Genomic DNA, 16,520 nt, shown 5'->3' with positions numbered 1-16,520 from the left:
CTAGCGAGGGATGTTAAGAGTAACAAGAAGGGTTTCTTCAGGTATGTTGGCAATAAGAAAGCCAAGGAAAGTGTGGGCCCCTTGCTAAATGAGGGAGGCAGCCTAGTGACGGAGGATGTGGAAAAAGCTAATGTACTCAATGCTTTTTTTGCCTCTGTCTTCACAAACAAGGTCAGCTCCCAGACTACTGCAGCACAGCATGGGGAGGAGGTGGCCAGTCCTCTGTGAAGAAAGAAGTGGTTTGGGACTATTTAGAAAAACTGGATGTGCACAAGTCCACGGGGCAGGATGCGTTGCATCCGAGAGTGCTAAAGGAATTGGCGGATGTGATTGCAGAGCCATTGGCCGTTATCTTTGAAAACTCATGGCGATCAGGGGAAGTCCCAGACGACTGGAAAAAGGCTAATGTAGTGCCCATCTTTAAAAAAGGGAAGGAGGAGGATCCTGGGAACTACAGGCCAGTCAGCCTCACCTCAGTCCCCGGAAAAATCATGGAGCAGGTCCTCAAGGAATCAATTCTGAAGCACTTAGAGGAGAGGAAAGTGATCAGGAACAGTCAGCATGGATTCACCAACGGAAAGTCATGCCTGACTAATCTAATTGCCTTCTATGATATAACTGGTTCTGTGGATGAAGGGAAAGCAGTGGACGTGTTATTCCTCGACTTTAGCAAAGCTTTTGACACGGTCTCCCACGGTATTCTTGTCAGCAAGTTAAAGTAGTATGGGCTGGATGGATGCACTACAAGGTGGGTAGAAAGTTGGCTAGATTGTCGGGCTCAATGGGTAGTGATCAATGGCTCCATGTCTAGTTGGCAGCCGGTATCTAGCGGAGTGCCCCAAGGGTCGGTCCTTGGGCCGGTTTTGTTCAATATCTTCATTAATGATCTGGAGGATGGTGTGGATTGCACCCTCAGCAAGTTTGCAGATGACACTAAACTGGGAGGAGTGGTAGATACGATGGAGGGTAGGGATAGGATACAGAGGGACCTAGACAAATTGGAGGATTGGGCCAAAAGAAATCTGATGAGGTTCAACAAGGACAAGTGCAGAGTCCTGCACTTAGGACGGAAGAATCCAATGCACCGCTACAGACTAGGGACCGAATGGCTAGGCAGCAGTTCTGCAGAGAAGGACCTAGGGGTGACAGTGGACGAGAAGCTGGGTATGAGTCAACAGTGTGCCCTTGTTGCCAAGAAGGCCAATGGCATTTTGGGGTGTATAAGTAGGGGCATTGCCAGCAGATCGAGGGACGTGATCGTTCCCCTCTATTCGACATTGGTGAGGCCTCATCTGGAGTACTGTGTCCAGTTTTGGGCCCCACACTACAAGAAGGATGTGGAGAAATTGGAGAGAGTCCAGCGAAGGGCAACAAAAATGATTAGGGGACTGGAACACATGAGTTATGAGGAGAGGCTGAAGGAACTGGGATTGTTTAGTCTACGGAAGAGAAGAATGAGGGGGGATTTGACAGCTGCTTTTAACTACCTGAAAGGTGGATCCAAAGAGGATGGATCTAGACTATTCTCAGTGATAGCAGATGACAGGACAAGGAGTAATGGTCTCAAGTTGCAGTGGGGGAGGTTTAGGTTGGATATTAGGAAAAACTTTTTCACTAGGAGGGTGGTGAAACACTGGAATGCGTTACCTAGGGAGGTGGTGGAATCCCCTTCCTTAGAAGTTTTTAAGGTCAGGCTTGACAAAGCCCTGGCTGGGATGATTTAGTTGGGATTGGTCCTGCTCTGGGAAGGGGATTGGACTAGATGGCCTCCAGAGGTCCCTTCCAACTCTGTTGTTCTATGATTGAAAGGTGGGATTTCTGAATAACTTTTTCGTATTCTTTCTCCTAAGATACATTAACTGTTTTTGCCGTTAGTCGTGCACTTAACGACCCCCTGAACACCACAGACATAAGAGGTATGTCTTTCATTTTGAGTGGTAAAACCCTCCATACTTGGCTGTATTTTGCCATGTTCCCCCACTCCCAAATTTAAATAACTCAAGTAATGCTGCATCCGATGAAGTGAGCTGTAGCTCACAAAAGCTTATGCTCAAATAAATTGGTTAGTCTCTAAGGTGCCACAGGTCCTCCTTTTCTTTTTGGGGATACAGACTAACACGGCTGCTAGTCTAAAAGCTACTCTATCTGGTTCCCTCATTGGCCTTGTCTAGACTAGGATTTAAATATGTAATGACAGCACATTTATCATGATTTCAGTGGAGACAAATCATGCTGCCTTTTACGCATTCTAAAGAGTTCAGTATGTGTTAGACAATATGTTTTCTTTACACTAGAATTTTAGAACATTACCACCTTTAGATACGTGCTGTTGTGTACATTGAAATCCTATTCTAAATGAGAGCACTAGCACACAACATTTCTCCCACTTCTCATTCCATTTCCTTCTATGATCGGATAACAAATGTGAATTATGCCCCCATGTAAAGCAGGGCTTGTCTAAATTTCCTTTGCTGTGTCTTTTTCAATTGATAAGCAACAGAATGAGAACTGCTTCTAGATACAATAAGCAATGTTTCTGCTTGCCCACAAAGACTTTGCTTTAATTACAGGCAATTCTTTGCCTGAGTTCCAGCTCACACTCTTATATATCCTGTTTGGTAGGTGACAGTTTGCAAGTAGTTTACTTCTGCTAGATCAAGGTCTGACACTGCTTGAGTTAAAATGAGATGATGGTTAAGAATACATATATGGTTAATCGTGGCTGGCACTAGTATTGGTGTATGTAACTTGGGTCATTCTGCATTTATCTAAACATTCATTACATATAATGTGTTCAGACTAAAACTTCATCTTAGTTTAAATATTGGCACTGTTGGAAGTAGTGGTGGGAAGAGGTTCTTCGCTCTTGGCATTAGGGAGAATCTGAAGCTAACTGAGTTGCAAATGCAATGTTGTGTATATGTAAACAGTGCTTACACAAAAGAAATCTTATTCTCCTTCAAGTGATTGTGTGCATACATATTACACTAGAGACAGGTGTATTTGTGACCGTGCACTAAATCAGACACTTTTGCCAGCAGTACCACTAGGTGGTGCATGTGCCCCTGCTCTTTAACTCTCAGGCCAGGGCATAAAAGGGACATATTTGCTGCCTCTGTCAGTTCCTTCTTACTGCCTGTGGAGACAGTGGGAGCTTCATATAGCATTTGCTTCTGTTAGCCAGCATTCCATAGCTTTAGTGTATATAGGTATAGTTAGTATTTATTGAAGTTTAGCAGGTTCCTGGAGGGATTTTATTATGGAAAAAGTCCTTGGGTTTTAAACAATGTGCCACATGCTTGGCTGTTTTCTCTGTCAGGGATAGGCACAAGAATAATTTGATCCCTTTTGGTGAGGGACAGATGCTCTATTTGTACCTCCTTCCCCACCAGGACTAAAAAACCGTCGTCTTAAGATTCACTTTATGAAAGAGGCAATGTGACTTGCACCTGAGCTGGGCCCCAGCTGCGACAGAGGGAACGCTAAATCTAGCATGTGTTGTCTTCTGTGTCAGCTTTGAAATGTTCCAAATATTCTAACTAACGAAACCTGTAAGTTTTGGTTTTCTCCCAGAAAACTTTCTGGTAAGTCCTCCAGTTTGAGACCTCACAAATTGAGGTGCTCACCAGTCCTTTCTGAGGCAGCACCATTGATTCCATCTCCATCGGGACCATTGAGACCAGTGTTTTCACCCATCCTGGGTCCTTCTTCCCCTGGGTTGATTCAGTGTGCTTTAGCTCCACTGGCACCATCTGTGCCAATCCATTTACCTGAGGTGCCTTTTTGTGGCAAGGGGCTTCTTTGTCTTTCCTTACCGGACACTCATTTGCTGCAGCCAACCCAGTGTTTGCTCCGCTGTCAACACATTGTGGCATCTGACTTCAACAATGCTCCCAGTGCTGTCAGTGCACCTAGCACCATAAGTGTGTTCTGTGGTTATGCTGGCACCAATCAATTAATTGACATTTGGAGTCTCGTGTGTCTCTGATACCCAGACCACCTAGAACCCCAATGAGAACTGTTCCTATTCTGAAGTGGCTTCTGTTTCATCTTTGGACTTCTTTCAGATCACCCTACAGGTCTTCCACTACCAGTCCTAAATACCAGGATTGGTTTCCCTACAGAGACACTCCAGCTTGGGGTCCCCTGCCCTGGATGACAGTCTGTACCATATCTTCCATGGCCATACTGGTCTTGGGCTGTCCAAGAGACTCTAGATCTCTGTCTCGTTCACTTTCTAGGAGGAAGTTCTCCTGCTTTCTTAGTATGAGTCTTCTCAGCGTCCTGCTACCATACATCAACCTGCTGTGGTGGATCCCATGGAGGAGGGAGAATTGTTGGAGAAAACACTAGACAGTCCCTTCCCCTCTATTTCTTCATCTTCATGAAACAAAGCAGTTAATCCAGAGCTGACACCCCACTCTATGATTTGAGTTTTCCAGGACCTCAAGAAGAGGGAGGCTACTTCCATAGGGGTGCAGGCAGAGAATCTGCACAGTCTTTCAGGTATTGTCCAGTCTCCTCCTCCAGGAAGCATTGCCCTTCCTATCAATGAGAACTTACTAGAGCCAATGAAAACTCTGGCAGTCCCCTCTATACCTCTTACAGCTAAACAAGCAGGCAGACGATATTGAGTCCCTCAACAAGATTTTGGCTATTTCATTACCCTTCCAGTTCCTGACTCCTTAGTGGTCACAGCTACTAATAAGCAATCTCATCAATCCCAAATTAAGGCCACTCCCAAGGATAAGAAATTTGAGATTGGATTTATATGGTCATAAGGTTTGTTCCACTGCCACACTTCAAATGAGAGCCACCAATTATCACAATCAGGCTCTTGTCAAAATAAATCTTAATGTTGCTGATAAGTTGCTAGAAGAATATAAAGACCAGTTTCTAGTTTTGGTTTCTGCGGGTCATCTTACGGCACATACATCCCTTCCGGCAGCAATAGATGCTATTGATAGCGCCTCGCTTTCTGTGGTCGCTGCAGTCTTCTGGCATTTCAAAGTTGCTGCACGATACAATACAAGATTTACCATTTAAGTAGTCTAAATTGTTTTCTGCCAAAACAGACTATGCTATATGGACACACAGACTCTTGTGCAATAATTCATTAATTAGGGGTGTATACTCCAGTTGCGAAAAGGAAACCGTTTAGATCACAAAATTACTCCAGATCTTCCTTCCATCAGAGGTCTCAGTATGCTCCTAAGAGAAGGTCAGGATTGCCTTGACATCACTAAGCCATCTTCAGCTGCAGCAGGTCCCTCTCACCAGAGTACTGCAACCTCGAAGCAATCATTTTGACTTTTCAGTTGAGGATAGCATACTGATGGCATCTCCTTTCAGATCAGGCCTGTCTCTCTTTCTATGTTTGGGAAAACATCACATTGGACATTCAGCACAGTAAAGGAGGGATACGTTATCTAATTCATCTCTCTTTTCCCCCCCCTCCACCTTTCCCACCCCACCTTCCTTGTCAGACAGGGACCCCTCTCATTATACCACGTTACTTCAAGAACTATGGTCTCCTGTAGAACTGGGGGTGATAGAAGTAGTTCCTTACCAACATAGAGTAGAAGGAGCAGGCTTCTCTTCCTGGTACTTCCTGGCCCAAAGAAATCTGGTAGCCGCCATCCCCTTCTAGATTTAAGAAAGCTGAACCACTTCTTCAAGGAAGTCAAGTGCAAGATGGTCACTCTCGCTTCCATTATTGCTTCCTGGAAGATTGGTTGCTGCCCTCAGTTTACATGATGCATACTTCCATGTGGGGATACATCCCTGCCACAGAGATTTGTAGTAGGCACCAACCATTACCAGTACCCGGTGCTTCCCTTTGGTCTGTCATCAGCTGAGGGTCTTCACAAAGTGCATGGCAGTGGTAGCATAGAAGCATGGTAGCAACCTCTGCTCCTGTTTTCTTACCTGGACGATATCATCAAGCAACCAGATCCAAAATAGCATTCTAGTAATCAGACCACTGTTTTCCCATCTAGGCCTGAAATTAAATTTGGAGAAATCACACTTGTAACCAACATAGTGCATAACTTTCATAGGAGCAGACCATGATGCCAGAACAGCCATGGCTTATCTTCCGATGGTGAGGTATCAACCTATAGCATTTCTTTCCAAAAGTCCATCCCAATGACAACAGTGCATGTCTGCCTGCGTCCAGCTCCTGGGTCATATGACCTCGTGCACATACTACCTAACTCCAGGCTTCACCTTTGCTGACGCAGGCTTGGCTCTGTTCAGTGTATGATCCTTCCAGGCACCCTCTGGAAATGCAAATTTGAGTACCTGAACGAGTGCTTCCATTTCTCAATTGGTGGTTGCATCCCCAGGTGTTTGCATCCCTCCTCCTCTGTACAGAGGAGTTCCATTTTTGTCCCTAGAATTATGACTCTGTAACAGATGCATCAACCAGAGGTTGGGGAGTCCATCTCTGCCAACTCCTGACACAAGCTCTTTGGTCACTCCAGGAAGTTTCACTGCACATACATTGGAGCTCAGAGCTCTTAGTCTGGCCTGTGAGGTATTTTGCCCACCATCGAGAACCGGATGTTACAAGTTCTTACAGACACCAACATTACCATGTTTTACCTGAACAAAGAGGGAGGTGCAAGATCACCTCAACTGTGCCAGGAATCTGTCATCCTATGTAATTTGTGCATTTGTCCCAAAGTTTCCAGAAGGTCTTTCACCTTCCAGGAGTGAGAAATACGGAAGTGGATATCCTCGGCGGGGTTTTCATAGACCAGGGATCGGCAACCTTTGGCACATGGCCCGCCAGGGTAAGTCCCCTGGCAGGCCGGGCCGGTTTGTTTACCTGCCGTGTCTGCAGGTTTGGCCAATCGTGGCTCCCACTGGCTGCAGTTTGCCGCTCCAGGACAATGGGGGAAGCGGTGCAGGCCAAGGGATTTGCTGGCCGCCCCTTCCTGCAGCCCCCATTGGCCTCAAACAGTGAACTGGGGCCAGTGGGAGCTGCCATCGGCCGAACCTGTTGATGTGACAGATAAACCGGCCCGGCCTGCCGGGGGGCTTACCCTGGTGGCCCATGTGCCATAGGTTGCCGATCCCTGTCATAGACCAACAGGATTGAGCAATTAGGAAGGATGTTCTCCAGATTTTTCCATCGCTGGGGGTACCTAGTTTTGGACTTGATCACAATCAACCTGAACAAGTGCATGAGATTTTACTCTAGGGCTGCAGCCCACATTCCATCACAGATGCCTTCCTTCTTCCATTGTCCAGTCATCTTCTATATTCATTTCTTCAACTCTTCTAATTGTGAGGGAGCTCAAGAAGCTGAAAGAAGGCCAATCACGATTAATCCTTACTGCACTGGTGTGGCTGAGACTGAACCGGTTCATGGACCTCTATCAGTTTTCCCTCCAGTCGCCCATAATTTTATTGCTGGTCAAAGATCTTAAGTATCAAAATCAAGGAAAGTCTCTGCATCCCAACCTGAAGGCTCTCCGCTCTATGGCATGGATGGTCTCTGGTTGAATATTTGCAAAAAAAATCGTGCTCCCGAGAAGTTCAGACTATCTTGGTAAGCAGCAGAAAAGAGTCCTCTAGAGCCATGTACACAGTGAAGTAGAAGAGATTTCTGATTTAGTTGCACTCCCAGCGTTTCTCAAATCATCACGTGCAGATTACACATGCTGGACTATATTTTACACTTGAAATCGTTAGGCATTTCAGTTAGTTCTGTGAGTTCAGCTGGGTTTTTTTTATGCTACATCTGCCAATAGACGAATTTTCTATTTTCTCTTATCTGCTCATTTCTCTATTTTTTTGAAAGTCCTAATCAATGTTTACCATCGTGTGTCTGCCCCTGTATGTGTAAGGGATTTAAATCTGGTCCTCTCCAAATTCATAGATGGCCCCCTTTTTGACCCTATGGCTATAACTTAATTCTTTGTCTAAGACAACGAGAGTTTTTTGTGACAATCACTTCTGCAAGGAGAGTTTTAGAACATAAGGCTCTAGCTGACCTTCCTTTTGCAGTCTTCCATAAGGATAAGGTTTCCCTTAGGCCACATCCTAAGTTTGTCTAGGGTTAGGGTTAGAGTCAACTTTCTATCAAAACCAAGCATTTAATCTGTTGGTGTTTTTCCCAAAACCCCATTAATCTAAAGCTGAGAACATTTTTTATACTTGGGCTGTTCGTAGGGCTCTGGCATTCTACTTGAACTGCACTGGAGCCTTCAGAACTTCCCCCAGGCTTTATGTAGCCTATACTGGCAGAACTAAGGGTCAATCAGTGTCCTTTCAGCAAATCTCACACTGGATTTTTGACTGCATTAAAATCTGCTACAATCTTGCTAAAGTCTCTCCTACACTGAGAATAACTGCTCCACAGGGCTGTACACTTCATTAGCTTTTCTGAGCAAAGTTCCAGTAGATGGTGTACTCAAGGCAGCGACATGGCTGTCTGTGTGTACCTTTTCCACTCTGTGCCATTGCGACGGACTTTCCGGGGATACAACCTGGAACTGGGGTACTGCTGTGCCCTCTGGCATACCAATCTGGACCCCCTCTCACACTGTGAAGCTGTGACCACCTGCAGACTGCTCCCAGACCTGCACTCATACAAACATTTACACAGGCAGGGACACACCCCGCTTCAGTTACATTAATGCTTCTCCTCAGCCACTAATGCACTAACAATAGAGAGGCTCCAGCCAGCCCCGCTTCACAGCCTAGGACCCCAGAGCTTGCCCTAGTTAAAAGCCTGACCCATGTAAGTTTATTATCCAGTCTGCCCCTCAATGTACCAGAGGACAATGTGCCAGTTTTTGTTCCTGAGCAGATTCCCCAAGCACTTCTAGCAAAACACACTGTTTTACGTAAAAAATATAAAACAAATTTATTAACTACAGAAAGATTTTAAGTGATAAGTAGTAGCATACACATCAAAGTTGGTTACCTAAGAAATAAACAAAATTGCAATCGAAATTCTATAAACTAGACAGGATTTGAATCAAGCAGTGTCTCACCCTAATGGTACAAACAGTCCACCCATCTTCCATACACAGGCAGGGCTTTCTACTGTCCTGCCTGGGACCCTCTTCCCCAGTTCAGTCTTTGTTCCTATGGTGTTTCCAGGTTTTTAGATGTAAGGGGAGTGAGGCCAACTGGTGGTGGTACTTCCCCCTCTTATGGCTTCTTCCAAGTGGAGGGAACTTCATTGTCCCAAGCAAAGTCCCCAGCACGGTTAGTGGACAAATACAGGCACAAGATGGAGTCCAATATCACATGATCTGGTCACCTGCCCTTGCATGCTTTGATGAGTCATAGCAGCCATTATTTATACATTGGCTGAAGTGCCAACAGGAAAGCTCATCAGGTGAGGCTAAGCTTTTCCCATGGCCTGTTGTTTTTGCTCAAGGGCCATTACCTTGAATAGACTCTGGCTAGATTAGATGTAAACTAACTTGTAGGAGTTACCCAGGAACAAGCACATTTGAAATATAGATGTATAGTCAATATTCTTAACTCCAGATATAAAAGTCATACATTCATACATATAGGATAATTCATATTCAGCAACCCATAACTTTTCCATTGATACTTCACATGACATATTTTGTACAAGATGCATCATAATATCATAATCATATCACTATGGTGAATATGGGGTGCAGGGTATCATAGCCATCTCATGACCAGGGATCCTGTAAATCAGTTTGCTATGGAAAAACACATAATATACATTTTTATAGAGAATCTTTAGTTTTACATTTTGTGGAAAAAATAAAAACATATACGGTAGAACCCTGTTTATCCGAGCCTCCATTATTTGGTGCTCTGTATTAACTGAACTGGGGTTGACAGTGAGAACCCCAGATTATCCGAATTTTTGATTATCCAGTCTGGCCTTGGTCCCAATTAGATCGGATTGATAGATACAGGGTTCTATTGTATCAATAAAACATTTTGTTCAACTGATATCTATATATATTCTGGCTAGGGAAACTGAAGTTCAACGTTTCATTTTAATTTTGGAAAAACATGGGTTTTTATGGGTTTCACATCCTTGCTTGTGACACACCAAACTTTGGCAAATTGGTATTAGTCTCTGTTCAGATAATCCAAAATCCCTCCGCCTGTAAAGGAACTGCTGACGAGTCACCTACAGTGGAATGCACAATCACTTGAAGGAGAGAAAATGGTTACCTGTACAGTAACTGTTGTTCTTCACGATAAGTTGTGTAAATATGTTCCAGGACTCTCCCACCTTCCCGGTACTTCAGACATTACGTATCGTGGTGCGAAGGAACAGAGAGGGAGGCAGTAGCCCCTTTTATGCCCTCACCAGACAGCAGGGGCATGTGCACCAACTCATTGTACTGCTGGCAAAAGTCTCCAACTTGAATGCACTGGGCATGCGTACACTCACAGTGGAAGGTATTTGTGCACAACACATCTTGAAGAACAACAGTTTCTGTACAGGTAAGTACCCATTTTTTCTTTTGTCTTTGTCATAGAGAGAACTAAATACTTTAGTTAAGAGAATGATTTGTTAGGACAGGAAGTAGACTCAATCATTTATGGGCACTTTTAGTAGTACTAAAGTCTCCCTGAATTGGCACCGTTGATCCAGTCTCAAGACTGTGGGCCAGGTTCTAGATGCAGGAAGGGCAATATTGTAGTGGTTGCTCTCAGTTCTGTCTTCAGGGTTTTCTTCACAAACGTGTGTCCTAGACAAATGGAAAATTGAAAGTGTGTTTTGTACAGCAAGGGAAGGGGCCTAAGGAAATTGTGCAATACAGGGGCCTTATTGGTTGATAACTTGGTTAGTAGTTCCGAACTCAGGCACTGGATTACAGTAACTCAGGGGTTCTCAGACTGGGGGTTGGGACCCCTCGGGGGTCGCAAGGTTATTACATGGGGGGGGTCGTGAGCTGTCAGCCCCCATCCCAAACCCTGCTTTGTCTCCAGCATTTATAATGGTGTTAAATATATAAAAAAGTGTTTTTAATTTATAAGGGGGGGGGTCGCACTCAGAGGCTTGCTGTGTGAAAGGGGTCACCAGTACAAAAGTTTGAGAGCCACTGCAGTAACTAGAGCAGTGACCTTTAAAAAGGAGCTGCTGCTACCTAAGTGCGGAAGGGAGCCTTCCTGTTGGCCCAGGGAGGAGGTGGGGAATGGTTTGCTCAGAAGCTGCTGTAATCTGGGAACAGGAGGAATTAGCATCACAAATAAGTGGAACTATTTGTTATGTTTAGGCCTCCTGTCAAGGATATCTCTGTACATCCCCCTGGGCCCTCTTCACCTTCCTAGAAGCAATGTCAGAGACCCTCCCTCCCATGGCCATTGTTGTTGAACACTTTCATAGAAGTGGTTTTATTTTTTTCGTTTCAAGTTGCTAGTTCCTGGTTTTGTAATTTTCCTTGTTATGAAGGTTATTCATGATCAAAACTCTGAGGTGGCGCTCTTCATCACACGGTTACATTTGGCCCGAAAAAGTTATTCTTGCCAACTACAAGACAGAAATGTCGACGTTGTCTAGAAAAGGACACCTTGGAACCAGTTCAAAATAATCCTGCCCAGAGACTTGTGCGTTGTCTCATCCATTTCAGGGACAGGTGTTTAAGATAGAGCAGTGTTTAGCTGAAATTTACAAATCTTCTGATATGTATTTATTGCACTGGAGTTCTAACACAACATCCTCTGGAAAGATGTGATAGATCAACAGCAAAAATCTTAGAATTGTTTAAATAGACTGAACTGTGTTACTTACTATCTGTTACAATATTTGAAAACAATGTATCTGTAAGTACACTCTATGTGATGACATTCATGTGGTAATGACATTTATCATGCACTTCTGACGGTTGCATTTGTACTCTGCCCCTTACTCCAGCTCCACTGCGAGCTGTCTGATCTTTCAAACACTGCAGCTCTTACCACAGCTTACTAAATAAATATTTGTTCCCCCATAGGTGATGTGATCCTGCACAGTTACATGGCGAATAGTCAGTCTTGCAGTAGTGACACAGGGCTAAGATCTGGTAGTGCATTATCCATTACAGCTAGAAAGAAAAATAATGCGTGTGACATTTAAAAACTCAGATATTTCTATAATAGTTGACCCGCTTTATCTGTAATGTCTGCTCAATTTTCACTCTGTTTTAAGCGTCTAGCCATGAGATAAAAATGTAAGTCTGGTACCGAAAGGTAACACACACGGTCCTCTGGCCACCTTCATTTTCACTGCCGAGCTGCAGGCTACCAACACTCAAAATAGAATCCCAGCCAGCTAGCTTAAGATGGAGCATCACATCCTCAGACTTGTCTCTCTCAGATATATCTGGAAACTAGCAATGATGAAGGAATCTCTATTTAATTCAAATTAGGGCCTGATGCTGGTTTCTTTTGTATATCTGTCTGAGCAGGATGCTGCCGCCTTCTCTCTTCCATATGAAACTGAATTGATCCAAGAGGCTACTACTCTCTTCAAATCTCTCAGACCCACCTTTATTGTAGCCTATACGATTTCAGCCTACCCTGCTTGGGGCTTCCAGCTGCTACTATAATATAAATAAATACAAATTATCTAGATTTCCCACTGTTTAGAAATCTGCATCAATTTGGTTTATTCTACTCCGAGAAAAATAGTGAAGTGAAACTAAATGTTCAAGTGCAAGACTGTGTGTATGTCCATTAATTTTTTTTAATATGTATACTGAATATTAACTTCATAGAGTTGCCATTGTTACTGCCTACAACCAGCCTTGCACTTTCTTACCTGTAAGGACTTTTATAGGGAAAAAATGGCTCACCATTTAGTATAGAACTCCCTTATGTAATTATTGAAGCTGTAAAGCTTGGCTTGAGTCCAGTCTTCTGATTTGTTCACTCTGTGTGAATTTATCAGCACATCAAAAGATGGTAGTAAAATAAGTGACGGACGACTGGGTTGTGGCTCTAACAACTTTACATGAGTATCTGAAGTCCCATTTGCTGATGTCTGTATTAAATCCGCCAATCTATGTACAATACAGCATTTCAAAAGGTTACATCAAGGTCAAAATACAGACATGACTTTCACCGGCAGTGACTGGTAAGTGTTCGCAGTAACAATCAATGTCACCAGAGCCCCAGTGCAGCTATTTGTACATGCAGTGATTGTGGTCACTTAGGATGGGAGTCATAAACATAGTTAAGGATCCAAAGCCTATAAATAGCTCTTGTGAATCCCGGCCTTAATGTCCAACTCTATCAGTCGCAGCGCCAAACATCAAGGGGTCACCAGCAGGACTGAGAGGCACAGTCGCATTCCTGTATTGTTCAAAAATTGAAAGGGGAGTGGCAAGAGAAGGCAGAAATGTAGCCTTTTGATAGGGCTGATTTAAATCCTTCCTTTTTTTTTTTTTTTAAAGTTATGGGGTATGGCTTAGGGAACATTCTTTCAAGTCACAAATAATTTTCAGTCACCCTCAAGGGCCACACGTTTGACCCCACTGATCTAAATTATGTCAAAAGGGCAGTGATGCCCAAGGCTGAATAAAATATTTCAACAGCTCTTCCTAGGGCAGCTAGTGAAAGGGCTGTTACAGAAAGCTATAGTAGACCGTCAGTACCGCCTGGGCTTATTTTATTGTTACACAGGTGTACAAAACAACAAGTTGCAGTTTCTTGCCCAGTAATAAGATTTCGTATGTGTAGCAAAGGAAAGCTGCCCCCATTAGACCAAACAGGAAAGAGTCACATTAATTCTAGTGGAAACAAGAATCAGGCATGCATCTTCATATGTAAAATCCAAATGTTATTCCCTTTATTTCACGAAAGAAATGATTGTTAGTTTGGCAGAACAAGATTTGGCAAAGGCTTTGAGAAAAGTAATCCATTTAATTCCAGAGCAGTACGGCTTCCCTCTGCTAAAGGCGCTTGAGTACAACTCCAATTCATTAGTTTAATAAATAGGAAGCATGCTAGGTGGGTACTAGCCAGATCCAAATCCAGATTTTACGTTAATTAGACAGCAAGGACTCTAACTGGTTTTCTACTTTCCAAATATTCTTTCAAGAATGTAAATGACTTTAAACAGTCACTAAATCAAACCTTTTATGGAAAATTAACTGTCATTTTTGTGTATTGTGCTGTTAAGATGACAGAGACGGGTAGCTGTGAAACCCCATTAACCTGTCAAGTTTGGTGCTGAATATAAAAAAAAATACTATAAATCAAAAGAACAGTCTCTGCAAGTATAACTTAGTAGACATAACTTCAACCCATTTTGAGTCAGTCGTCGTTACCCGGGGCACATTAGCGCAAAACATGCAATTTAGTACATTTCCACGTGTGGTGGCAGAAGTACAGGCCTCAGTTATGCAAAGATGAGCAGGGGAGTAGTCCCATTGAAGGCCGGGGCTAGCTGTAGTTAAGCATAGGTGTGTTAGCAGGTTTGGGGGCATATTTAGGTATTACACCTGTAAGTCACTCTGCCAATTTTTGTAGTTTTACAATCAGATCTTCCTTTAAAAAGACAAAACAAAACAACTCCTTTTGCGGGTGTGAAAACCCACCCCATGGAATGGAGAAATGACCCTGCATAAAGTGCTGGCAAAGGCACATAGGAAAATAAAAACCTCATTCTCTCTCGGGCTTAGTCTAGTCATTTAAGGTGTTAGCTGGGGACAGTCAAATGATGTTTGCTGCACCCTCTTTCCAGGCAGAAGAGGGGGTCTTGGCAAGCTGCTGAGATCCCTTTCATCATTTGCATGAGAAACACTTCTTTTGATACAGGCTACATAAGGGGTACGGCGGCCAGTGCTACAGCGTGATCAGGGGAAGGAAAAAGTCACTCAGTCATGCTTTCTTAGGCGGCATTTGGAATAAAATGGATTTTGCTAGATGCAAATCCGTTCCGTCACTTCAAAGGGTCGGCTTTATACAGTATTTTTCACCTGCTCATCCTACAAAAGGAAGTGCTGGATTTTAGCCCTAAGTTCGGAGGCTTTTGGGATAAGAGGGAGAAATTTGATGGCACATCTATTTAAATAGCTACACCTACTAAATGAGATCATACAGGCCTCTAAAATACTGTTGTGAAGAACAGTCTAGGCACTATCGTGTGCATTTAACAGCTGAGGTAGCAGGAGGTGAAGAAACGCTCTATTTAAAAGGCATTTTTGCTGTAACCAGCCAGAGGTGCACAAATTCTGCGCAGCCAGAGGAGAAGGGCACAGGTGACAATTTGCCAGCTGCCCATGGCAGCACCAGTCAGCACCAGCCTGGCTGATCCTTAGCAGGGCTGGGGCTGCTTGTCAGGGGGAAGTGGCAGTTCCTTGTCATCAGTCTCCTCCTCCCTGCCCAGCTCGGAGCGCTTCCTGGGCTCGGGGGTCTCCTCCGCCCACCTCCCCACTCTGCGCACCCCCTTGGCCACCTTGGGTGCATTCCTGCAGGGGTTGTGGTCGTAGATCACCAGCTTGAGGCCGGGGAGGTGAGCCAGGCTGGGGAAGGACCTGATGGCGTTGCGATCCACGTCGATCACCTCCAGGAAGGGCATGTGCAGCAGCACCGGGGGGAAGTCAGCCAGCAGGTTGCCGGAGAGCCAGATGGTGCGCAGCTCCTGCAGGCACCGCAGCCCAGCGGGCAGCGTGCAGAGCGCATTGGAGCCGGCGTGCAGGGTCTTGAGGAGGCTCAGCTCACACACCACCTCGGGCAGGTAGCTCAGGCAGTTGGACTCAAGCCACAAGGTTTTGAGATTCTGCAGGAGGCTGAGCTCCTGGGGCAGGTTGCAGAGCTTGTTGTTGCCCAGGTAGAGGATGCACAGCTGCTTCAGGGTGCACACCACCAGGGGCAGCGCTTTGAAGTTGTTGAAATCTAACGCCAAGATCTGGAGGTTCTGCAGCTGTTCTAGCTCTGGGGGCAGCTGATGCAGGTTATTGTCACTCAGGTACAGCTTGACGAGCTCCCTGAAGGAACAAACATGCAAGGGAAATCTCCTCAGCTGCCTGCTGCTCAGATCCACCGTTCTATCAGTTGGCATCTCTTCAAGGTCTCCCAGGAGGTATTTCTGACAGTCGTCAGAAGGGATGAAGGCAATGATTGCTCTCAGCGTGTTGCCCATACCGAAACTGTCTGCACTGAAAATCACTGCTACCATGTGGAACCCGGAGCATCAGGAACTCTCCCTGGTTTCTACTTTGTGCACTGTCCTGCTGGTATTTCCTTCTTCCCGTTATAATACGCAGTTTACATGGCAACAGTCATTAGTCTCAAGAGCTCTGAAATGTTGCTGATAACCGAATGAGTGCTTGGTGATGGGAAGTGCAGACAGCAGGACTTTCGGAGAACAGGTCTCTCTCACACACAGAAAAGAGGCCATCTTCCCTGTGAAGACTGTAAAAGTTCTAAAATTGCACTACACTTGACCAAAAATAGTTTCTCAAATGTTCCCTGCCTCCCTGTAGATACAGCCACACTGTCTGCGCGGCTGGTACCAGCGCTGGGGATTGGCTAAGGAAAGTAAACATCGCTGAAGAGTGAATTTTTAAACT

The 16,520-nt window shown here is 44.6% G+C and overlaps 1 protein-coding gene across 1 annotated transcript; it reads right to left on the bottom strand.

The window, feature by feature from the left end:
* Nucleotides 1-12,937: 12,937 nt before the first annotated feature.
* On the bottom strand, nt 12,938-16,105 carry LRRC10 (leucine rich repeat containing 10). Its single transcript, XM_074951587.1, has one exon. It carries the CDS (start codon nt 16,088-16,090, stop codon nt 15,263-15,265), a length of 828 nt encoding a protein of 275 aa, XP_074807688.1. The 5' UTR covers nt 16,091-16,105; the 3' UTR covers nt 12,938-15,262.
* Nucleotides 16,106-16,520: the final 415 nt, after the last annotated feature.

The sequence above is a fragment of the Natator depressus genome, chromosome 1 (genome assembly GCF_965152275.1).
Source record: "Natator depressus isolate rNatDep1 chromosome 1, rNatDep2.hap1, whole genome shotgun sequence".
Taxonomy (NCBI): Eukaryota; Metazoa; Chordata; order Testudines; family Cheloniidae; genus Natator; species Natator depressus.
The sequence above is the reverse complement of the archived record's forward strand: the minus strand, read 5'-3'. Positions and strand labels throughout refer to the sequence as shown.

Coding starts and splice junctions, on each gene's coding strand:
- LRRC10 (XM_074951587.1), bottom strand. CDS start 16,090: ATGGGCAACACGCTGAGAGCAATCATTGCCTTCATCCCTTCTGACGAC.